A 26,088-nucleotide genomic window follows, 5' to 3' on the forward strand; every position below is an offset into this window, starting at 1 on the left:
TGCTGAATAGTAATCAAGTTATTATGGTTAAATCTTGAGAACAAGCGTTGCTTGAAAATCTTCACCTAAGACCAGGAAATGGGGAATTCTTGTAACTTTATCACATACCATTCTTTTCAGTGAAAATGTCTCAGAAGAAAACCCAGACAGCAGATATGTTGTGACAAAATATTTATGTGCATAAATAGAATGCTAACATGGCTTCCATGAGACTTGAAAAGTAGAAAAACAACTCTATGACAAAAACTTTTTCCAAGTCACTGTTTCAAATTATATGAAAAAAAGATTGACAGCAGCACATGAAAAAGTGTGTGTCCAATGTTTATGTAGACTGGATGGTTGGGAAAATGTCACGATCATTTACAGTGACGTACAGTATTGCTATGACTTTGATTCATCTTCGACTGGTCAACTGAGTTAGGAATTTATCTCATGAATCGTTATAATTAACAGTAAATACCCTTGAACAGACCACAGGGGCCGATTCACTAAGAGCCAAGATTGACCGTAACTGAAAATCAATCGTAATTGCTAAGTAAAGTGTGATGTCACAATACAAATTACTGCGGTAATACTGACAAATTGTCTTACGATGAATTTTATTGCTTTGTGACAAAGAGCTAAGCTTGATCTTAGCTTGAAATCAATCGTAGTTGCTTAAAAGTAAAGTGTGATTTCACAATCACTTTGTAAATAGTGACAATTAGTCTTGTAACGAATTTGATTGCTTTCGTGAAATCAGCCCCTGGGCCTGGGACAAATTTCATCATAGAGCTGCTTATAAATGCACAAAAAGTACCCAAGCACATTGTGTTTGGTAAAACAAGTCAGCTCGCCAAAACATCTTTTTTACACAGGCACACAATATTTTCTGCTTTAAATAAAACATCTGTGTGAAACTGGGCCCAGCTTTTCAACTTCCCTGCATTCAAGAGCATTACATCATACTTAGTTTATTACTTTTACCCCCCAAAAAAGGACAGAGTGATTTTGCCCCTACAGCCTTGGTTTGTTGCTTAGATTGTTTTGACGAGATAGACTGCGCTGGAAGTACCTCATGGACAAGGTCTCTGCTGCTGATGCAAGAAGTCAGATTATTTACTCTGTAACTTTCCCCCATTTTTTAGGTCAATGCAAAAATAGCCTGCAGCTGGTATAGTCCAGCCAGATGGACTCCATGAAGTTTCACAAACTCTATCTATAACTGTATTAACAGTAAATGTAGACCTTTAATTAACAAAATGTATAAATTGCAGTCAACACACACATGTGCTGGGGCGACTACAGTAAAACCCCACAAGGCCAAAAATGACGTACAATCATCTACATATACAAACTCAATACAACCATGCTACCACACTAGGCTACCAACCTCTAGGCTACCAAGACAAGTTTGGATAAATGACAGAATGTAGCACGCCTTGCCCACTGTTATTGTTTCATTTTTATTGTGTGTGAGTATACTGTTGTTTGTACACGGTTGGGTCCAACCACTCTGCTTTAGGAAACTTTTTTTTTTCTCCAAGAGTAGGCCTATTTTATAAAAAATGGATTTATACATGTAGTTATAGCTCAATACACCCCTGTAGGCATTGTGTCCCCTTTAAATATATTATTACTATTTATTAGCTTCATAATTACAATTTTTGTTGTATTTGTATCATATTCACTACTATTTATTAGCTTAATAATTACAATTTTTGTTGTATTCATACCATTGTATGAATCAAACAGTCCTCATTTAATGACCTCATAGATATTGGAAATGATGTGTCTTTTTGGCTGGTATGTGATATGCTGTAGGCAACAGCAGATTCAATTAGTTTGTTTCCCCATTAAATTAATACAGTCAAGTTATCTTAATAACATTTGTAATTAACATGAGCGAGTTTTTTTATGACTGGCACTAAAACCTGCATACGATTATGCAGGCACTATGTTGAGCTAGGTAAGCTTTTTTTCTGCAAAACAGATGTGGTGAAAATGTGTTCCCACATTGAAAGTGAATAACACACCATTAAAGGAACACGTTGCCTTGGATCGGTCGAGTTGGTCTTTGAAAAGCGCTTGAAACCGTTTGTTACAAATGCATATGGTTAGAAGGATAACTTAAAAGTAGAATATAATGATCCACACAAACATGCCTCAGAATTCCACGGTTTTCCTTTTACGTCGCGAAGAAACACGGTCGGCCATTTATGGGAGTCAAAAATTTGACTCCCATAAATGGCCGACCAGGACGAGGTAAAAGGAAAACCACGCAATATCGAGGCATGTTTGTGTAGATCATTGTATTCTACTTTTACATCTTTCTAACCATATGCATTTAATAACAAACGGTTACAAATGCTTTTTATAGACCAACTCGTCCGATCCAAGGCAACGTGTTGCTTTAAGTAACAAGGAAATACTTTCACTAACCAGCCTCTAGGACTTGCACACTCAGTCATGTCAGTTATCAAAATAATGATCTAGGCCTATAGAACACTTAACTTCATTTCATTAAGCTGTTCAATGGCAACTCCCAAAGAAAAAGATAGGGAATGCATCTAAATATACATGGTTTAATACCAGCATCAGGAATTTTTTCTCCGATATAAATGACAACTGATCAATTATTGTCTATGTTTTTTTAATGATTTTTTTGTCATGTAGGCCTACCAAGTGCATTCCACAGTTTTGTGATGCTCTGAGTAATGCTCTGTTACATCTAACGATACATTTTCTTAATCCGTTTCTCACTAACTGTATCATTAGGGACACCAAAGCCAAGACCATTTAAAAATGCCATCACAGTTTTCAAGAGACATACTGAGCTGAGAAAATCTTGTTTAAAAGGTGAAAGAACAACACTTTGCATATATTGCATTTTGTCTCTAAGAGCATGCCTGACTCCGTTGTTTAATTGGCATTATCCGCCATTGAACTTGCCAGCTTGGCAGTAAGATCTGCATTCTGCCTCCGCTTAACAAATATAATGGTGACATGGAGAAGAGATAAATTGTGAGTGTGATTTCCATCCTAGCAACCAGTGTTGTTATGGTAACGATGGTCATTAGCTCAAGGAGAAAGCGATGGTAGAAAACTGAGCATTTAGTGAGCTCTGCAGGGCTTGTTTGTGTGGTGGTTAACAGCTGCGTGTAATGGTTAAAAAAAAATATTTCATCATCGTGCAAACCCTGTTGACAGAATATTATACAGAAACATATTGCACTTTACAGCACGTTTGAACAGAATTTGTTTCTAATAAACTTTCAACTTTTTAACCAACTAGAATAAAAGACTGTCCTGAACTTCATCAAATCCTCTCTACTAACCACCCCCCCCCTCTAAAATAGATAAATAGTTAAAATAAAACAAAATAAATAAATATATGAACATACGAGCAAATAGAAATAAAGTACAAAACAACAACTTAAATATATTCTATGAATAAATAATATAAAATAAAATAAAAACCAAATAAAATATAAATAAAATGTTTATATGTATGAATAATATAAACGAACTCAGAGTAGCTTACAAGCCACACATAAAAACCTCACCATGTTTTTATTGCACATTTCAACATGCATCGATTTCCTCTCAACGAAAATGGATATAACATTAATGTATTTATGGATGTAAATGCAAATTTCAAAAATTCATTTAATTTCAAAATGGGCCTAAAGTGATTTTTTTTTCTCATAAATAAAATGTTCAATGGACTATCGTATAATCAGCTGCAGTTCCTACCAGTATGCTTCAGTAACCAAAAACAAGAAGACAGTATTGTATTTTTGTAAGTATAATATTTTATGATTCATGTATAATACAAAGCTATCCACTGTACCTTTCTTTTTATGGATGAGTAAGCAAAAACAGAACAACAAACTAAACCTGAAATGGTTTGGCCAACAACAAATTACATGCAAACGGCATTATATAAATTCTATTTACATGACTTAAATTGTTCGCACAATTTTGTTTTGCTTCCTGAAATAAGTACACACAACTGCAAACAGTACATGTACATCAGTTGCATAACACTTCACAATTGCTGGTGTCAAGTGTATTGATTAGTGAATAGTGTCCAACGTCACGTCATTTACACCCAATGTGTATAGCACAATAGAGCAGGCGCTACCTTGACATGACAATATTACAATGGCATCCATAATTTTTTGATTATGATAAATTTGCAGTATGGATAAAATCCAAATAAAGAGACCGCGATGTTTGTTTTTAAAGTCACCTGGAAGTGGTATTTTTTCAAAATAAAGCTTTTGTCACTAGTATATGTGTTTTGATGAGTGGAATGTGAATAAACAGTTAACTAAGGTTTTTAAAAATAAGTTCTTATGTTATTTACAAATTTAACAGTAGACCCCGACCCGAGAGGGCGCTGTTTGTGACGTCAATCGAGGCAGACTTTGCCTGTAATGAATAGAGTAAACACAATTGCAAAGTACATGTACGGACCAAGTCGTGAGTTTGTACGTTTCAAAAAAAAAAAAAATGCCGACCAGGTGTATTGCTGCTGAATGCAGACAAACACTTTTTGAAATGTACCAACTCACGACTTGGACGTACATGTCCTTTGCACGTGTGTTTACTATACGCATTGCAGGCAAAGTCTGCCTCGATTGACGTCACAAAAGGGGTAGGCGGAGTCAGCCCCCCAAACAACTTTATATATTTTTTAAACATATAAATCGTGACAAACAATTACTAAAAAAAATTGTTTTATTGTTCGTAAGCATATCATTTATTACTCTTATATTTGAAAGAAAATTTTTTTTATTTCCAGGTGACTTTAAAGAGCATGGTCTCATGTAGAAGTGATTTCATTTCATTAAATGCCTTGAATAAAAATCTTGTTATGACTCTCACTATTGCATGTTAGAAAGTGCTGCATGTGTTTTTTTTATGGTTTCATCTCCGTGTGGTTGTATTGAATTTTGTTCCCGCTGTGAAAAACTGTACTCTGCAATGCATTTTATTTACTTAATAAAATATTTCTTGGGAATAGCAATCTAATTAAAATCTGTTAGGATGGAACAACTATTTAATCACAAATTATCAAATTTCTGTAGGTTTTTTTTTTCGCTCACCAATAAACAGCTAATTCCATGAACTACAATTACAACATGTGCTACGGTACGTGATATAAGTATGGAATATGTCACGATTCCATAATTTCCAGACACGCCATCCCAGTGTTTTTTTTAAATCGCCCACACACAACATTAATGTAAACATAATTCTGTAATCTTTTTTTCAGCCCTAGCAAATGTAGAATCATGTTTAGCACAGTACAATACATAGCACTGGATTATGTAGATATCCCTAATTTGTCCTAAAAAAAAAGATTTCAACCCATATTCTCTGAACAAATTTTGATTGTTTCAAAATGAAAAACCATACAAAAATGTTCACATATGCCTACGGTCAACGCCTCAGGTACATTGTTTGTACACAGCTGATGGACAGGCGATAATATTCAAATCCAGTTTAAATATCAGTTATCATTTGCACATCTTTTTTTAATGCAAAACCTTAAATAAAAATGTATAACTTTCTTTAAGTTATCAAAATAGCTTCAGTCTAATCTGCCACAAAATCAGACCTACAATTGTAGCAACTTTGAGTTCAAGCCAAAGGGCAGGTAGGCCTTATAATCATCGCTTTCTTCTGAAGAAAACACGCAATGAGGTGAGACCTTTCCTGACCTGACATTTCCATGTCGCTCCTAAATCAAGGCTAGCTTTGCCAATATACATTCCCCTGACTACATGGATGACGCATACATTATGCAGGAATACATACGTACAAGAAATGTGAGAAATAATCTTGGCATGAAAACTGCTATTATATGAAGATCTTTATTTCCAGAGATGAGATTTTACAGATGTGAGAAAAATGGTTTACAAGCAGGCCTATGGTTTCACCAATCAGAACCTCCCATTGTTACAATTCATGAGGTTTACACATATTATGGCCTACAATGTATGTATCACAAAAAATACAAAAGGTTTTTACACAATATGGACTATTTCTTTCTCCCATTTGGTGACTGCTGAACACCCAGTTCAGACCAGGGCCTACATGTAAGTTCACAAAGCCTGTAAAGTAAGCACACAAAAATTGCTTAGCATGAAATTTATTTTTTGATAAAATCATGATTACCAACCAAATTTCTCTATGTTGCATATTGCTTGATACTAGTATTCAGCTGTTGTTTGCTTATCCTGAAAATCCTGTGGCAATTTGGTTGGTAATCCTGTTTTTGTCAAGGAAGAAATTTCATGCTAAGCAAATTTTTGTGCTTATAGGCTTTATGCAATTGGGCCCAGGCATTTCGACTAAATTAGGAGTGACTCCAGGTAGACACAAATAATTTTTTGTTTCAGACAGGCAAATGAATGTTAGGTGTAAGTTGGCTGGAGAGAATGTTACAAACAAACGTGGGCTGCTAAACATAGTTTTATTATAATTTAATAAACTTGCTTAGTCGCAAAGGTATTATAGACTATTCCATCCAATATTTTGCATTTTATAAACAACAAAATTAACAAGAGACTTCCGTTTTGCCATGTATTATTTTAATTAAAAAGTTTAATCAATTTGGTTTGCGGTAACACCATGTGGTATTATGTATCTACTTGCCAGGTAGAGTTTGTTCTTAGAGAATTGTCTTTCTGTATTCTACTACAGCGGAGTAGATTTATCGGATTGTTCGGGAGACTTCTCAGTTCCGAAAAATAACTGTCCTGCTTTTTAACAACAACCCGGGCGGAGGGTATAGAAATAGACTGGGACTACTACTTTAGCTTCAGAAGGATCGTAATTTACTGCACTCGCGACCACAGAGTCAGTTCTTGAATTGCTCTCAAGTTTTTGACTAGCTTACTCTAGTCATCTTCAAGAGTCTCCTCCTGAGTATCACGCATAAAAACAGAAGAGAAATCTCCTCTTGGGTGTTCATTTAAAAAAATAAAACCATTTAGATGATAAAATTGTGTTCTCATTTTGATTTGGGACTCTTCTCATTTTAACTCTGGTCTTGTAAATATAATTCTGATCTAGTAAAGATTCTGAGCTGCGGCCTCCACAAAGTTCAAGGCCTGTTTTACAATCTCAATTCTTTTTAGAAAGCAAAACATGATGCTGGATAGAATATTTATTGGCCTGCATTTGAAGGTGTTAAAAATACTGCGAGTAAACTTGTCCGAAATTTCAAGTGTGAATTTTGGATGGCCTTCTGGCATGCCTGACAGCTTCACACGTTAAACTTGCTTGTATACTCACAGTGCATGTAATTACAACCATATCACCTTCATACCGTTCAAGGAGTTGGCCGGAAAAAACAGGTCCCTTCCAGGGCGCCAGTCCGACACACTTCTCTTCTTTTTTAATCAATATTTCTGTTTGAAAAATAAGTAAATGTGTCCCAAGGTTTTTTTGAGGAAGCGGTGAAAGGACACTTTAAACGCTCAAAAAGTAAATATATCTGTTTAATTAAGAAGAACCTAAAATAAAATTTGAAGATGTCAAGATAAGAGATAATTTGATTTTGCTGAAGAAGAAAAAAATTAAATGTGCAATGAGAGAGACACTTTAAACTATTTCGGAAAAATTTACAGTACTTCATGCTCACTTTTTGGACAAAGTACAGGTAGTTCATTCTTAAAAGCTTATTGATTATGAAGCAAGATCGATCCAGCACCAATCAATCCTCAAGAGAAATAGTTGGTTGAGAAATACTTTCAAAGGAGAGGGAATACCAGTAGTAGATTCTTCAAATCACTGCTTTAGTTTGATTGTCACAATCAAAATACCCCTGGGCCAAATTTCATAAAGCCTGTAAGCACAAAAACCTGCTTAGCACAGGAAAATCTTGCTTAGCAAAAACAGGTAACCGGCCAACATTCCATAAGGTTTAAATGTTTGCGATGGTGCCCCACTCATTTTGTGCTTAGCAGAGAAACTTGTCAAGCAGTATTTTCTGCTAAACAGCTTTATGAAATTGGGCCCTGTGTATGTAATACACACATTTCTCTCAAACAAACTTTTTTTTAATGATTTCACTTAAATATGACAAGTAATTTTATTAAATTTTCACAGGTCTGTTGGATGTTGTGTTTACTGAATACTAGAGTATTCGATTGAATGTACTGTTCCATAAAACAATATAAAAGTCCCATTCAAAGTATGCTCTTATATACATTATCATAATACAGGTGTGGCTCTGGGAAATTTCCCCCATACTTTAACCTTTTTAGGTAACACACACAATACGCAGTGACAGGAGAGAAATAAATGTGGCTTGTAAAGCACAGTCAGAGAGATAACAACGTCAACCCGTTATTCCTACAGGCATGTTTTAGTATTATCAGCCCATGGCTTCAGCCCAAAATGTGTGGGACTGTCACCCCTTAGGGAAAACGTTCTACACACCCGTCTGTCTGTGCGACTCCCAAATCGCTTGATTTAATTGCAGATGCTTAAAGCTGCACAAACAAGCTGCTGTGTTGACGCTGTGGTTGCTGGATGTGGCACCATTAGCAGTCATGTGAACACCCCTGACATATCCAACCCCCCCCCCCTTCTTACCAATCCTCAACGGCAAAACAGAGAGGGTGGGTATCCCACGATATGGTAAATTAAATTTGTATTTGTATATGTCAAAAAAACGCATGTTTTGTACATCATTCAAGTCTCATATTAATTATGAGCATTTTTTAATCTTTTACTTCAGTTTTAATTGAATCCATTGGCTTCTAAAATCTAGACCACGGAATTAGTGTAAATACTCTAAAATACATGCAGATTAAAAAAAAAAATACCCTGAGTATATACTGTATACATATAATGTAAATTGCGCAGGCTTGCCCTTTAATACTGTGTACATCAGACCATGGAGGTAGAACTCTACCTCCATGATCAGACTGAGTCTGCAGAGTTACATTGTATATAGAGGTCCAAAACAATAAGACTGATGAGGGAGATGCATGACCAAACTCTCAATGTTTGGGTCTATCAACACTTTAGAGGACATTCTTAGTCCCTATGATGTAGTGATGGTAAAACAATTACTCCTGTGTTGCTATACAATCCATCCTGTCTGACCTTGTGACGTACACGTACCCTTTTTCAATTACCTTGCAATTCATTAATTACATCTTGCTATTATTTTAGGGTAAGAACAATCAATAACAGCACTACTATGACCTGGAAAAACGCTGAGACAATGTGTTTTGCTTATAACTCACTGTCCCCTCACGCCTACATGAAAAGGTATCAGCTGTGCACTTACAGTGTGTAGATACCATGAATAATGTACACGATCCACTCCATAAGGAATGCACTGGTGTCATGAAGCTACCACATCATTGAGTATTAAATTCCTTATTATGAGACCATGTTCACATTATGTGACCATGTTTACAGAGACAGCAACATGATACAGCATACAGGCAAACATGTTTTGTGGAACAACCATGTATTTAGGTTTGTTAACTACATGAACTCCATAAGAGGAAACTGATGGAAGGAGATATCAAGTCACACAAAAGAGACTGCACTAGTCGTGTGTGCAGGTAATATGTGGCCTCCTCATACTTATTAACTATCAAGTGACTATGTTTGGACAAAACTGCAACATAGAACCATACTTTAGGGCTATATCTCTTGCAGTACATACACCAATGTACAGTACACCCTTACAGCAAGTATTTCTTGTACAGCACACAAAGGTCCTCCGTACAGGATAATATTGATGAAGGAGTTACCATCATATGATACTTTGGTCCTTAAGGCACTTATAATCAAGTATAGGGGTTGACATATGGCAACTGGTGTAGTAGGCAATAGACTTTTCAGGCTATTTAAATTTACAATGATTCTGTTTTTCCAAAATGCAAAAAAAAAAGAAGAACTCAGAGTAAAGTAGAAAGAATAACATACACGTCTGAATCACGGGCGTGTTCACAGTTTTTTTATATTGTTGTCAAAACATACTTCACTATACATAATTGATGTTGACATAAAGACACTAGACACTAAAATGTCAAAGACCAGTCTTCTCACTTGGTGTATCTCACATTATATGCATAAAATAACAAACCTGTGAAAATTTTAACTCAATTGGTCGTCGAAGTTGCGAGATAATAATGAAAGAAAAAACACCATTGTCACATGAAGTTGTGAATATCAATAGTTTTTGAATTACAGTTTTTGCGAATTATCAATAGTGTCCACTGCCTTTAAAGGAACACGTTGCCTTGGATCGGTCGAGTTGGTCTTTGAAAAGCGTTTGTAACCGTTTTTTATAAAATGCATATGGGTAGAAAGATGTTGTAAAAGTAGAATACAATGATCCACACAAACATGCCTCGAAATTGCGTAGTTTTCCTTTAACCTTGTCGACTAACACGTCGGCCATTTATGGGGGTCAAAATTTTGACTCCCATAAATGGCCGACCATGTTAGTTCGCACAGTAGAAGGAAAACCACGCAATTTCGAGGCAAACTTGTGTGGATCATTGTATTCTACTTTTAAAACATCTTTCCAACCATATGCATTTTATAAAAAAACGGTTACAAACGCGTTTGTTTTGACCAACTCGTCCGATCCAAGGCAACGTGTTCCTTTAACACTATACCTAAGGCACAACTGTACTTTTTTGTTTTAAATTACATATGTTTAAATTACCATTTGGTTTTAGTCTTTTACAACTGCAATCCTTTTTTTAAGGAATTTAATTAAACCAGAGGATTTTATATAGGAACCATGCAGAGTGTACTGGTTCCAGCTATTCACCTTGCTTAATTTTTCTTTTTTATCATATTTGTTTTTAACCAACTGGAGTGTAAATTCTGCAAACTTGTACCATTAATACAATGCAAACCAATCATTGACCTCTTTCTATACATTACAGTTCTGCGTTTATAGGAAAACAAATCTTCGGCTTTGAACATAATTTTTGTAGACCGGCCGCGTCCCCCCGTACATATTATTGTGATCGATGGAGCAGCTCAGAATTTAGCTTTACATTTTACCACGCTGGAAATAAACCCCATGCCTGTCTGTGCTCATAGAGTCTGTTCTGCCGCGTCTCCCGGCCACGATGAGATGGATGAAACGTATATTAGCAGTCTTCTGTATCAGACACGTGTCATTTGATAACGTCCTTTGGTAAGAACTCATCTCATCTAGCTGCACTGCCCCGGTATCAGTCTCATTAATTAAAGATCTAATAATCATCTCATGCGTGAAAGTGACCCGTGCAGTTTAATTAGTTTGCCGAAGCGGGTTAGGTTAAATAAACAGCCAACAGGAGACTACACGGTACATCTATGTTACCTCATGGCAGGTACTTGTACATGTACATGTGTAGGGCTACTACATGTATTTTGAAAGCTGGCAGGCAGAATTTACAAACTGTTACTTTTTTCTACTGTTGCACGAAATGTACACAAATCGGGTTGGGTGCAGAAAAGCACTTGTGGTAAAAACACCACCTGGCATTTAAAGGTTATAAAGTATTTATTCAAATTCTCTGGTTTACATAATGTGTTAGCATGCATGTTTTTATGCAAGTGGCTTCCACCATAGGGCATCAAAGCATTTTTAAATTAGCCCAAAGCTCCAGGGGACCTGGACGCGAAGCAACGTCTCTGCCCAAGGTACACAAAGTCCTTACAAGCGTGCCAAAATGTTCAACACCCTAGGGTGAAAATCTGTTCTAGAGGTTCTGTAAGTATCTCGTGTAAAAGCTTCAACTCATGTAAGCTGTCCTATGCCGCCGAGCCCCGGCCTTTCCAGAACGTCACAACCCAGACGGAGAAACGATTCATCAGGTATGACTAAGACTACTACATGACCAGTTCTCCGTGTATAAACCCCGTCTTATTAAAACACACACCGATGATGTCAATACCAAAAGGGCAAAGGCAAAGACCTTTCAAGTTATGATCTTTCATGATTGCGGTTTACCAGTCTGACATTTTGGAGGAGGGGGGGGGGGGGCTTCAATGAGTTCCCCAAACTCTGATCAATTACTTCCTGCATTGGTACCATAGGGTTTCTGAAACAAAGCTATTAGCCAGTTCCTGTGAACAATCAACGCCACTTTGTTTCACCGTCTGCAGACATTAATTGAGGAATCACAAATGTCACTCGAAATCCAGAAACCTCAAAGGAATCACTAATACGCATATATTCATCACTTATAATATTACTCACATTATCATGGTGTGATGTGGTTACCTTTCCCTGAATGCAGAGCCACGGGCAACTTAATGTAAAAGATCCCACCTTCCATAATGTGCAACAACTTAAAAACTGTAACTGACAGTACAAGAAGACGATACAACACAACTATTTTGTCTGCATATCAATCATGGCATCATGAATTGACCCTCCAAGCACACTCTTTCTTTATGACTAAATTTTTACAGAATTCTTTTTTAGATTTGTAAACTTAATGAGATATAGGAACTGAGATATTTATTAGTTTTATCACCACAATTATTGTTGTTCGATCCATTATAAAGACCTTGTTGAATGTCTTGCTATGGAACAAATTTCAGTCAAGGTTATAAAATCAGTTCAACCATACTTTATTAGGGTCACAAATAACTTGAACTTTTGCACGAAGGTCATTTTTACGTCACATGGTATTTTTTAACCAGATAAAAGCGTGTTATAAATAGGGCCAATTTAATTGTATAAAATTGACAAATAGGCCTATTTAACCATTTTATTTCAGCCTGAGAAAAAGACTTTTTTTGCATATGATATTTGGTATACGTAACAAGTATCAGATCTTAAAAATGTATGTACTTTGACCTTCAACATTTGATGTATTATTTGTACAATGTGCAATGTGATAAAATCCCACCATGTAGCCTCAAATCCAGAAATCGATCCGTCCCAAGGAAGAAAGAAAGGAAAAGAGCATCTTTACAACCCATGACACTAGTCCAGCACAGCTGCACCCTAGCAGCGGGAGGGACGTCCAACATCACTGGCAATTGATAAGCCTGTACTTTTGACGGTTGTGCAACTGGAACATTCCAGGGTTCATCCGATAATTATCGACAAGTCAAAAAAACCAAGCTGTCTGCTCAGAGTTATAATGACAACTTAAAGATGAGGTCTTGAAATTAAAACCATCAACTGGAAAGACCAATTAGCGCAACACACCTTTTGTGTTGTGAAATAAGAAAAATAAATTGTATAATATTTCCATAGAGCTTTAAAGATCGAAGCAGACTACAAAGCAGACTTTTAAGTTTATGTTCAAAGAGTTCCTTGCCCAATTTCAACAGGGTGGGTTAAAACAGGACACGTCATCATATGGTGTATTTATATTGTAAGAATCATGTTTCTTTAACATCCAGAGCATGATAGCTTTTCAAGATACAGTGCATTTTATTCACTTTTTGTATTATAAAGCTGTTTGTTTAACTATAAGACAAAAGTCTGACAGTCATTTTTTTTAGAACAATTTCTCAACTTTTGGAAGCAATGACATGCATTGTCGCACAATATCAAGTAAAGTCAGTCCTGCAAAAAGAAATTCTGATACATGAGCCCCATACCAAAGAATGTACCTTATACTACTCTAATGTACCTTCACTTTAACTATGGCAGGCGCAACAGCATGTAACAAGAATGTCTAATTTAACAGAGCATGAGCTTGAACAGTGAAGGTCTTGTAGATTGACACAAGTCAGGCCAGGTATGTACACTAATTGCCTACACAAAATATACTCAGGTCAGTAAACCTTGAAATTAAAATATCAAAGAAATTATGTTAAACTATGATGATGAGTTTTTGTAAACACAACAAAACCTTGATGTATACATAAACATTATAGTCAACTATATGCAAATACTATGAAGACCATTAGCTAATCGGAATTCAGACAGTGAGCACCTGGCCTGGTGAAGGTTAAAACGCGTACATTGCATTGAAAAATGCTTAGAATTGTATCCCACAAAAGGTATTGCTGCTCCGCATTTTGACAACGTGTTTCATATTGTGTAGTGTGTGTATAATAAAACATAAACAACGTTTACCATTTTTACCCAGCTGCAAAAAAAAGGAAAAACCTTTCACAAAGATTGATTTGGAGAGATTTGGTTTTGGAGCACTTTTCTTTGTTGCACAGTGCTTTATAGTATCAGGTAACAGAGTTTCCATTCTATCCTAGGGTGGCCAGTTCCATGAGGGCAAAAAACTCTTTCTTCAACTGAATTTTTTTATTTCTCACACCTCACTCCGATTTTGAAATACTGTTTTGTGCACGTTGGGTTATGTAATACGCATCTGTACAAATATATTGTAAAATCCTGAGATGATGTTAATAATATGGCAAACATGAGCCTGCGCACCAAACATGAGAAGCCAGCTGGTCTTATAAACAGCTCTAGCTATGTCTTTATCTGCCATTTAAACACACCCACGTGACGCTCTCGACCAATAAGTATAGCAAAACTGTCTTGTGTATTACAAAAAGTGGTTAATACTTCCATCTATATGGATCCCTTGTGCACAACTGCTGCCTTAGACAGGGAATGGTTTCATCCAGCACGTTTGCATAGCAAAATATTTAAACTTAGCAGATTTTGTGAACACAGAATGGTTATATTGAGTAGCAAATGGTAATCTTTGAGTAGCAAGCTAAACATTTTGCTTAGCATTTTGCTCTGCTATACAAGGGAAATCATTCACTGACAAAGTACATTGAAAAAGTGGACAGCCAAACTCATCCTAACTTAGGATTAATCTTAGGACGTAGGACGAGTTCGAGTTAGGAAGAGTACCCCGGCCTAACTCGAGAAAGGATTAATCCTAGCTTTTCGTGAAATCAGCCGCAGGTTAGATAAGATGCTCAACGAAAAACCAAGAGGGGTTCTAGTACATGTACATCATGTAGTACATTAGAGACAAACCTTGGGTATGAATTGGAATGTACAGCATGTGGGTAATGATAGCTATGTAGCAGCGACGTATAATGCATCCCACTAATGTTATCTACTAATGACAACATGCTCACCATTTGCTCATTAACTATTACATACTGACCGAGTGATGAACAAACAAGGCTTCCTCCGCAGTGATGTGTAATCAGATGGTCACAAATAAAAACAAAATCAAGCACTCCCACTACAGAAGTTATCTTATGAATTGGCCAATAAATAAAATGGTATTTGCACTGCTCTATAGGTGTATGCCTATCAATTTTTATTCTGAAGAACTGCTGGCTCCTTTAAAGAAGAATACTTTTGTGGTTTCATTACTGTGTCATTCATAAGCAAGTTTACCAATACTTTAATATTAAAAAGTGCTAAGACTTACCAGGTTTCGTCATTCTCGAATTCAATCTCTCCTTCTACATCGATATAGTCGACGCCGTTTCCTCTCGCACTGCCCTCGTGAGTGCGGTAGGGAATACGCACTGTACCTCTTGCACCAGCTGACCGCACCACCTTCAGTTGAGAATTGCCAACCGACTCTGAGATCTTCACTTCCTTCTCCTCGAACTGAAAAATCCCAGCATGGTCATCGTCTAAGATGGTGATCTGAGCCATGTAGGGTTCCACGAGCTTGGCTTGTGGCTCTTCTTGGTTGCTCTGGAACATCCCGTCTGGTCCGCCGACACGAACGTTGCTGAGCCTCACAAGGAAGTGCTCGTCCTCCTCGAAGATATCATCGTCGATGATGGTCAGGGAGATGTCCTTCTGCATTTCTCCCGGCTTGAAAATAAGAGTGCCCTCAGCGTAATGGTAGTCAGATCCTGCATTTGCCGTTGCATCTTCCGTGCGATAATCAACATAGATGGTACTGCTCATGTCACCACCATGGCGAGTTACAGTGATGTTAAAACTCCCGACGTTTTCCATCACTGTGTACTGGGCTGGCTCGAAGAAGATATGAGCAAAGGAATCCTCTTGAGGAACCTCAATCTTAACCTCAGCTATGCTGGCTCGATTCTTCTCTAGTGTTTTCTTGAGGATATTGCCAGCTCCACACAGTCTACGTGTGGCCTGGATGCGATAGAAAGCTCTGCTCTTCTGCTGTTGATTCAGCGCTTCATAATTAGCCATCTGCTCAAGAGCCTGCAGATCTGCATCTGGATGTTTGGCTCTCAGCTCCCTCAACAAGCGCACTGTTTCCTTTCGCGTCTCCTCCAAATCCTTAACGTCGTTTTCAGTCGCGTCATGGAACTTCTTCCCACGGAAATCCACATTGTCATGGTCATGATTAAAGTGATTGGCATTTGTCTCACCGGGAATTCCCAGTTCGACAGCACCTGCATGTATACTTGAGTCCCGACGAACTACTTTCTCCGCTTTGTACTTTTTGCGGAGAAACCGGTAAAAGAAGATACGCTTATCGGCAGCATAAGCCCACAATACAAGCAAAGGAAACATACAAAGTGTTACTAAACCCTCCCAGATTTCAATTACTCCAGGGCTTATGGTTGCTATTATCAAGTACAGCCACACATATGCTAGCAAACTCACAGAGGCAGTCACCATAAAGACACGTAGGTGCTTAATGCGTCGGATTTCGCCTGCTGGAATAACGCTCACACAAACAGCGATAATAATAAACAAGTTGAAGGCTGCGCTGCCAACAATAGTACTAGGTCCAAGTTTCCCAGCTTCAAATTTATTTCCACATATTTCAATGATAGATAGCATGATCTCAGGTGCTGAAGACCCAAGGGCCATCAGGGTCAAGTTAGAGACAGTTTCGTTCCAGACTCTGACACTCACAGTTAGTACTTCTCCATTGGGTCTCTTAACCTTTACCATTTTTTCCTTGGATGTAATCACCTCTATGGCAGACATGAAGCGGTCCGCAATGATAGACACGCCCAAGAAAATGAAGCATAATGCCGCAAAATACACGATAGCGCGAGCAACTTTGTCTCCAAGCCCAGGCTCTTCAGGTTTCCACAAGGGCAGAATAAAGCCTGGCAGACATGTGCCCGCCTTTTTATTGGTGGTAGGTGCTGTTTCTTCACCTTGTTCCATGGTCTCCATGGCTTGCATGAGGATGATCATCACTATTAGAGGCAAGACTGGACCTCTACTTCCCCTTGACAGTAAGCGGTTAACCCAGCCAAACGCGCCCATGGCTGTCAAAATCACTTTACAATCACAGTGAAAATCTGAAGGTCGTTGATACTTGCAACAGTCTCTCTGGCATACTGGTTGGTATCACATCACTACCTGTATCTCAGTGAGCAGATGTTTCCATTGCCTTCTTGAACTCCTTAAAGATGTCAGTCAGCTATTCAAGAACCTCCATGGGTCGAGCATAATTCTGCTCAAAAGTTGTCTTTGTAGCATAAATTGTTTCCAGATAGTCACTTAAATGAAGACTTACTCAGTACTTGCTTATCCTCAGTTACAGTTGTCCACACTCAATAGGATGTTGAGCAAAAATCAACAATCTACAAGAAGAGGGCTGTAAAAGAAAAAATCATAAATAAGTTAGTTTTCCATTAAGAATAGGGACATTCAGAAAACACAACTATTTAACCACTTGACCATCATACTTCCATCAATCTTTCAAATCTTTATATCAATACTGTCCAATTAGTTAGTGTACTGCACTTCTATAACTGATTGGGGTCGGCTCTCAACTTTGTGGTAATTTGACAAGTCAATTTAGTTGTTTTTTACCACTGTAGCCCATCATCGAAATGGAAATGAAAAGTGAAAGATTGTGTATAAACAAAAAACATTGACATCTCATTAACATCTCATTAACAAAACTTTGGAAAATAGTTTATGATTTATGAACTCAATATGTAATATTATGTTGCTATACTAAAATAACACAAGCTTCCTTTTGGAAATTTCGGAGAGTGCATATGATCATTTAGCGATTGTTATACTCAGTTTTGACCAGATGATATATTTTGTATTTCATTTGTATGACGCCAGTTAATGTTTGCCAAAGCTGAACTGAGTTGGGATTACTAATTGCCAAATCTACATTTTTGAAGGCGACAGCTTGAGGAAAGTGCCACCGCACAAATTGAACAAATATGTAAGTATTATTATTGGTTTATTAAAAATTAAACTTTGTAGTCAAAAGCCTGAATTGCGTTTAAGTTACAATATAAAAAAATACATTCAAACATCAAAGAGTAGAATCCGAGAGAAATTATACAATAAGAGATGATAAAAAATAGAGATTACTGTGTATAATATAATTTTTTCTTCTTAAAATACCTCATGCATGTATGACGTCATTTGAGTGGGGAGCCCTCAGGTAGAGGTAAAAAGAAGGTTGCTCATTGGCCAATGGCTTTGCACCGCGCATATATGCAGTGCATTTGTGCAATGCAATTCCATGATCCTTTTACTACTAAGAGGGGATGTAATGTCATTTCATATGGTACAATATCTTGATGGCAAATCTTGGTGGTGAGACAACAGCCTTTATCATGCCCTGACCATCTCTTTCTGTGTGCAATAGCAACGATGCATTAAAGAGATACATGTGATTACGTACTCATTTAAATATTATTATCAGGTCAGACCATATCTCCAGCTTTTATTTTGTTACACTGATTTAATTACAAATGCAGGTAAACAAAATAGCATGATAGAGGTTTACTTATTAAATACGAGAAGGGCAGTCGAAGACCGGGTATTCAATAAAAACTTCACATGTTTAGTTATACACACAACGGAAACATGGATGGGGCTTAAATAACGATGCATTTTCTTCATGGTTAGTCCTTTTATAATAGTTTACGTACAAAATAAACAAATACAGGTAGCATGTGTAACACACACGTCTATAGATCCACAGTCCCAGACACTATTAAGCTCTTTTCTCAACCTCCCATAAACATGATCACAGCACTTTCAAACGTCCTCGGGTATTCTTTAAACAAATTAGGAACAATTCTGTTGCCGTTCCTGTGCAGCGCATTGTAGCTACAACTAAAGGGTACAAGGCAGTGACCGAAAACCGATACTGCTAGTTGACAATGACGATTCGGACCCATTGGATTCAACAGAAACCGACACTCGTGTTGCCGGCCAGTCTTTTCAATTATGCAAAGATGAAGTTGTCTTCGCTGAAACCGTAGAAATATCCTTCGAGACCGTTTCACTGATGGATGAAAAGTGTCAACTTGATTTTCAGAATAAAGGGAGAAGTCCCAGTGGTGACTCGACTACACATACAAATTACATGTATCATTGGGCAGGTGCGATGAACTGTACTGGGTTTAAACTGACCATTTCTTAATTTGAAGATACGTAGATTCTTCTTGTTTTGGCCATCTTATTTTTTTGTTTGAACAAAAAAACATGTACACTTAGTTGATTGGTTGGGAGGTTTTTCATTAGGAAGGAAATGTTGATTTTTTAATCTGTGTTCATTCTATTGAATTTTCAAATATCAAGTTATGATTGAACCACAAGATAAACTGACTGGGAAAATTAATAATAATTTGGGGGTTGAACAAAGATTTTTTTACAAGAGCGGAATTTGAACCAGTGACCTCCAGAATAGTTGTGTCCAACTGAGCTTTCTAGCCCTATAACGGTTGTTTTTTTAATGAAACCCTCTTCCAGAAAACTTTTTGATGAACATTTGATACATCAAAGATGCCCAGGTTTTTGATGCTTTTTTTTAGTCTGTAAACAGAATGTGGTATGTTTTCTCACTAAACACAATGCATCATAGTTGATTTGTGTTGCTTCTTCTGTACAACTATGGAGGACCAAAAGTGGACAACCCATTTTTCCAAAACCCTGGGAGAGTAAAAACAGAATTTATGGCCAAATACAGTCCCTTTTCAAAATTTTCATTTTCTGCTATAAGAAATTTGAATTTTTAAATTTCATCATACACCGGCGGTCTGAAAGCAAATTCAAAATTTCTACTTGCAGAAAATTGGAACAAACATTCCCGACCAAACCAAATTTAAAAATTTCTACTAGTAGAAAATTGGAATGACCATTTTGAGTTGTCCACACTTGGTCCTCCATAGTACAACGTAAAGTCAATCTTGACTGATAATGCCTTCTTGTGATAATATCCATACTATGTATGATTTATGATACTATATTAGTAGAAACAAAAGATCATACATGTCTAATAAAACAGTGTTTTCGGAATACATAAAATAGATCTGTATGACCTTGGCAATGAAAGAGTAGACTGTTAAGCTATGACAGTTTACATGTAGCTCCATGCTACTCTTCATCATTGGCAGCTAAATTAGTTCTAGTACAGGTCTAAATATTTAGAGAATTTAAATTATTGAACTGTGCACGGACAGAACAATATAAGACTGGAACACAATTGGGAAGATACGTGCACAAGTTTTTAATGAAGAAGGTGCCTCTCTTCAAAATTATTTATGATATAGGCCTACACTGGAGTTTTAAATACATATTTCATATCTATTCAACTCTAAAACACAACAACAAGAACTATATCAAAACTTAACAATCACCTTATTTAAACATTACTACCTACAAAGTCAATCTTGTTGTTTTAGGAGGGATGATTTTGTAAGTGAAGTAGAACATTGTTTTCTATGATTAAAGATTCTCAGTCCATGCAGTTTAGCATACATTTGATAAAACCTAGAGAGTATCTGATAACTTACTTAAAGGTTAAAGGGTCATACTTTAATGAGGATGGTAATGGTAGAGGCATCCCATGACATTATTTCATCTGAAGTGGCCTTGTTAATCAGAAGATAAAGGCCTGTCAAAAAAAATAGAATCTCCAAAGATTCAAACTTCAGTGGTGTACACTTGTGAATGCTGCAGCCTGGGATGCAGTTGGTACATGTACCTGCTGGACATGTCACCTCGTTTAATTTTTAAAAAGTGGGTGTATTCTATGTTTTGTATGAAAATACAGTGACAGTTTTTCCTCAAAAACAAAATATTCACCTGAAACTAAAACATGTGACTTTTGTTGTGGCTTTAAAATGATAACAAATCAGTTTAATGTTGACAAAAATAAGTCTATGGCCCTACCAATACTGTAATCAATAGTACAATCCCACATTTTCTATTTGCATCCCTGTGGAGACGTCTTTTGTTCTTTCCTTTGTCCCTGTAGTTTAAGATCCTCCCATAAAGTTCCTTGTAAAGCACCCAAGTCTTTAGAATTCCCCTATGGAGACCCTTTGTTTTCTCTTTTCTGTTCAGTCCTTTGTCTTCACAAGGAAGTAAATATTGAATCACTTGTAACAATCTGACTCAAAGAATTCAATGTAAATTGAAAAGTCCGCATTGATGAGGAAAATCTCATCCGAATTTCAAGAGCTGCTTCTAAAGCACATCTTGAAATTAAAACATAAAGATAATACACAACCCAAGTACTGCACAACTCTTATTCAATTTAGGAAGTCGGTATTTAACCACACAAAATAATTGAACATTAAAGTGAGTGTTTTTCTTAAAGACACTGGACACTATTGGTAATTGTCAAAGACCAGTCTTCTCACTTGGTGTATCTCACATCATGCATAAAACAACAAACCTGTGAAATTTGAGCTCAATTTATATTGGCCTTTGAAGTTGCGAGACAATAAAGAAGGAAAAAACACCCTGTCACACGAAGTTGTGTGCTTTCAGATGCTTGATTTTGAGACCTCAAAATCTAATTATGAAGTCTCAAAATCAAGTTTGTTTCTCACATTGTTTAATACTATCAACAGCTCTCCATTGCGGCTCGTTACCAAGTAAGGTTTTATACTAATAATTATTTTGAGTAATTACCATCAGTGTCCAGTGCCTTTAATTGGTCAAAGCTATATGTATTTGGATTCCAAAAATTTAATATTCAAACACAAAAACACACACCATGTTGAAGTGCCTTTTTGTAATATTTAACACTTAGTAGGATTTGAAACTTTGCATGGTGGAAATACGATATACATGTAGAAAGGTTTGCGGTAACACCATGTAATGACTATCTCTAATCAGTTGGGGTAGTTCTGAAAAGAACCGTTGGTTTCAATTTGACGTTTCGATCAATATGCTCTGATCGTCTTCTGGATCGTCTTCTGCTTTTCTCTAGAAGACGATCAGAGCATAATGATCGAAACGTCAAGTTGAAACCAACGATTCTTTTCAGAACCACCCCAACTCATTAGAGAAAGTCATTACATGGTGTTATCGCAAACCTTTCTATATAATATTTAACAGTGTACATTTTCTGAAATTAAACATATGTAAAGCGTATGTACACAAATTAATTAGTCTAGATATTAATAATAACATATCATAATAGTGAATAAAAATTTAATAAATTCACTCTATAAATACGAGTACCGATGAATATAGTACACTGCGCAATAGAATGCACATGTACATATATGGTATACTCAGATTAAAAGCCAATCATGTGAAATATTCCAATGGCAATTAACACACAGAAAAATGCAACCACACAACTGCCGCTATTCAATATGTCCTTGCTGTACAATCCATTACCGTTGATATGCTACACATAAGTAGTCTCAAAATACCATGGTAGATTTCACACTGGATACCATAGAAACACTGCAGTTACATTTGCTCACAGCAACACAGAAATAAAGGCATGTAAAATTGAAACTTACATAAAGCTGCTGAATAAAATGCCTGCTTAGTTCCCACAGAATAAAACTCCACAAAGGAGACGGATCCTATGAATTCATGCACAGTTATAGCTCTACCTATACGGCTGCCTACTGACATTCAGCAGAGGTGATGTGCGTATATACAATAAGAACTCTGATGACCACTACAAGCTGCCATCATCATCAGCATCGTCGGCCAAGATCTAATCGATGACATCATCATCACCACGGCGACAGACAGTCAGTTCCAACAGATGCTGAGGGAGGGTGGGTTGGGCATATATAGGCAGTGGTGTGTAATATTTCATGGTTATGCTTAATGCACGGGTTACCCATTAGAGCTGTGGACAAGATGTGGGTCTCTCATGGTTATAGGACGTGTCAAATGTTCCCCGAGCACCCCCTAGGAAAACGCATTCATAATATGCCTCATTGTAATAATATTAAAGGCGTTTAAAATAATGCAAGGCTGAAGGATAGCTGGATAAATACAGATTTAAAAATTGAAAACGATCGGGAAGAGTAAAGCTTGATACGGTATTAATAAACAAAGTGGTTGTGTTCAAATCTGTGGCTTGACAATCAACCATTGTTATTTTAAACGAGTCATAAATCAACTCTGTGTCATAGAAAAAATGAATAGTTTAAAGGCTATGCTACATAATAGGTCTGGTTTTTGGCCGATCTGACCTGAAAGTATACATATTAGATGCAAATTTAACATAGCTAATTTTATAGATTTGAGAAATTTAACAGTTATAGTTACAGGTGTTGCAAGTTGAAATCCGCCACTGATACCGGGTAGCTAATTAAAAACTCAACTTAGTTATTGTTGCAACCTGACATTGGCTAACGTCCATCAGCAATGTGCATCTCTGCATAATTGTTGTACATTTTCTACTTTTTGAACCATCATCTTTCAAAATTCTTTAAGAGAAAGTAATTTTTAATCTGGACACTATTGGTAATTTATACGCAAAGGAATTATTAGCATAAAAAATTCCTTGGTACCGAACAATAATGGAAAGCTGTTGATAGTGTAAAACGTTCTGAGATACGGTTCCCTCTGAATGAACATAGTTTTTGAGAAAGAAGAATTGCTCACAAAAAATTTGAATTGAATTTCGAGACCTGCATCTGAAAGCACACAACTTCGTGTGACAAGGGCAATTTCGATGACCACTTGAGTTCAAATTTTCACAGGTTTGTTATTTTATGCAATGAATGCTGAGATACATTGTACACCAAGTGGATAGACTGGTCTTTGACAGTTACAAAAGGTGTTCAGTGACGTTAAAGGCAACGGACACTATTGGTATAATTACTCAAAATAATTATTAGCCTAAAACTTTTCTTGGTAACAAGTAATGGGGAGAGGTTGATAGTATACAAATATTGACTGCTTCGAGTGCTATGGTTAACTATGACTCCCGAGGTGATCCTCGGAGCATTCTATTTTCCCGAGGCGAAGCCGAGGGAAAATAGAACGCTCCGGGGATCACCGAGGGAGTCATAGTTTTTAACCATTGCACAAGTAAAAGCAGTCAATATTTGTTTTATAACACCCCAAACATCTAAATACTGTACTATTATTATTAAGTTACAGACCTGAATGCTACAATCCACGGACGACGGGAATAGAGATTGCAAACACTTTTACTTACTGTGTTGCATGTAGTGTCGTGCAATCCGAAATCCGAGCTACTTTTTGTGCCTCAGTGCCTGGATAGAACTGGGTCACAGGTCTGAAGGTCTCCGGGGGAGAACACATATAAATTGCAATAGTATGAGGACCAACTTGCTGTAATCATTGTGCAATTCTATAGCCTTGTTTGTGTGTCATATTGGTTCAATATTTACTTTGACTCAACTCAGCTCATCAGCTGGCCAGGACCAATATTAAAGCCATTGGACCCTTTCGGTACAGGGAAAAACAAAAAAGTTCACAGATTTACAAATAATTTACAGGATTTACAGAAGGTTATGGTGAAAGACTTCTCTTGAAATATGAGTCCATGAAATGCTCTACTTTTTGAGAAAACAGTAAACCAACATAAATTCTCGTTAACGAGAATTACGGATTTATTTTAAACACATGCCATGACACGGCGAAACGCGCGGATACAAGGGTGGGTTTTCCCGTTATTTTCTCCCGACTCCGATGACCGATTAAGCCCAAATTTTTACAGGTTTGTTATTTGATATAGAAGTTGTGATACACGAAGTGTGGGCCTTGGACAATACTATTTACCGAAAGGGTCCAATGGCTTTAACATAAATGTATCCTAATGCAAAATATTGCAATAGTTGTACATGTAATAAGCCCACATTTATGATAATAATATTTATAAATAAGTAATAACTAAAAAACATTTATATAGTGCCCAAAGATTGGAGCACTTTACAATTTACATCTTTCTTAATTTGAAATAAATAAAAAAAACAATTGGAAAACAAAAAACAAAAGAAGACATTTTTAATACTTAGTTCTCACAAATTAATTGCCATTAATTTTATAGAAAGTATCTGTCGGATTGGCTTCTTCGCACATACCTCAGTGAAATATAGGTCAGAGGTGACACCCTGGAGCCCATGGTTGCTGATATTCATAGAAGAACCGCCTTTTCATGAACATTAGCATAACACAGGAAATACACATTCTCACAATTACAGCACAGGTGCCATTAAGTGGGCTTTTGCCTCCCAGCACAATTAGCCAACGACGAATTATGAATTAGCAATTATGCGCATAAAGATCATGCGTAGCACGCTCCCGGGTGCTTCTACCGTCTCGTTTTTTGTTGGTGCGCTCAAAGTTGGAATGCTAACTACTGTTTAAATCCACAATGTATGCTTCATTAAAGTATGGTTGACACTTTGGTACAAATTAAAATCTACATTTTCATAGAATAATTACTTGAAGTATTTCACAGACAAAGTACAGGATTTGTATTTTTGTTTTTTAGAGGGAAAACAGTTGAAGTTCTTGTAAAAAAAAAAAGTTCATGCCCGCACCAGTCCTCTTTATAAATATTTCTGTCTGAAATACTGTGGTAGTATTGAAAATAGCACAAGAAGACCCACAAATCACTGGTAGATCACTGCAATCACAATAAGCCCGATATGAGGGGATAATGTACGAATTCCCAGAGAACAGTGTTTTAACAGTGTGTTGAAATTTTCATAGATTGATTGTATGGTATCTTTTAAAATCATACACGATATTTGGAGTACCCCATATTCAAAGTGAACCTTTCACACCTATGGTTATACGACTAGCGAAGTGCATTCATAAGTTATTCAAACACAATTTCTTGTATGTAGATGATAGCAATTCATGGGGAACAATTTCTCAATACATCATTCCTTGAAGTCATAAAAACCATTATTTATATTTATTTCATTTCGCAGGAATAAAAATGGAAACCAATTCTATTAAAGGCAGTGGACACTATTGGTAATTACTCA

General features: G+C 36.7%; 1 protein-coding gene across 3 annotated transcripts in view; it reads right to left on the reverse strand.

Moving 5' to 3' along the window:
* LOC139933908 (sodium/calcium exchanger 3-like) overlaps positions 1–26,088 on the reverse strand; it is a 93,345-nt gene that overhangs the window by 55,759 nt on the left and 11,498 nt on the right. For 2 of the 3 annotated variants that reach the window (XM_071928159.1, XM_071928144.1), the window contains exon 3: positions 15,354–17,474. In XM_071928159.1, the coding sequence (XP_071784260.1) occupies positions 15,354–17,140 (1,787 nt within the window). In that variant the 5' untranslated portion in view covers positions 17,141–17,474. Of the gene's footprint in view, positions 1–15,353; positions 17,475–22,620; positions 22,744–26,088 lie in introns of those variants that run through there. The other variant, XM_071928150.1, reaches the window with a different exon arrangement.

The sequence above is a fragment of the Asterias amurensis genome, chromosome 1 (assembly GCF_032118995.1).
Source record: "Asterias amurensis chromosome 1, ASM3211899v1".
Taxonomy (NCBI): Eukaryota; Metazoa; Echinodermata; class Asteroidea; order Forcipulatida; family Asteriidae; genus Asterias; species Asterias amurensis.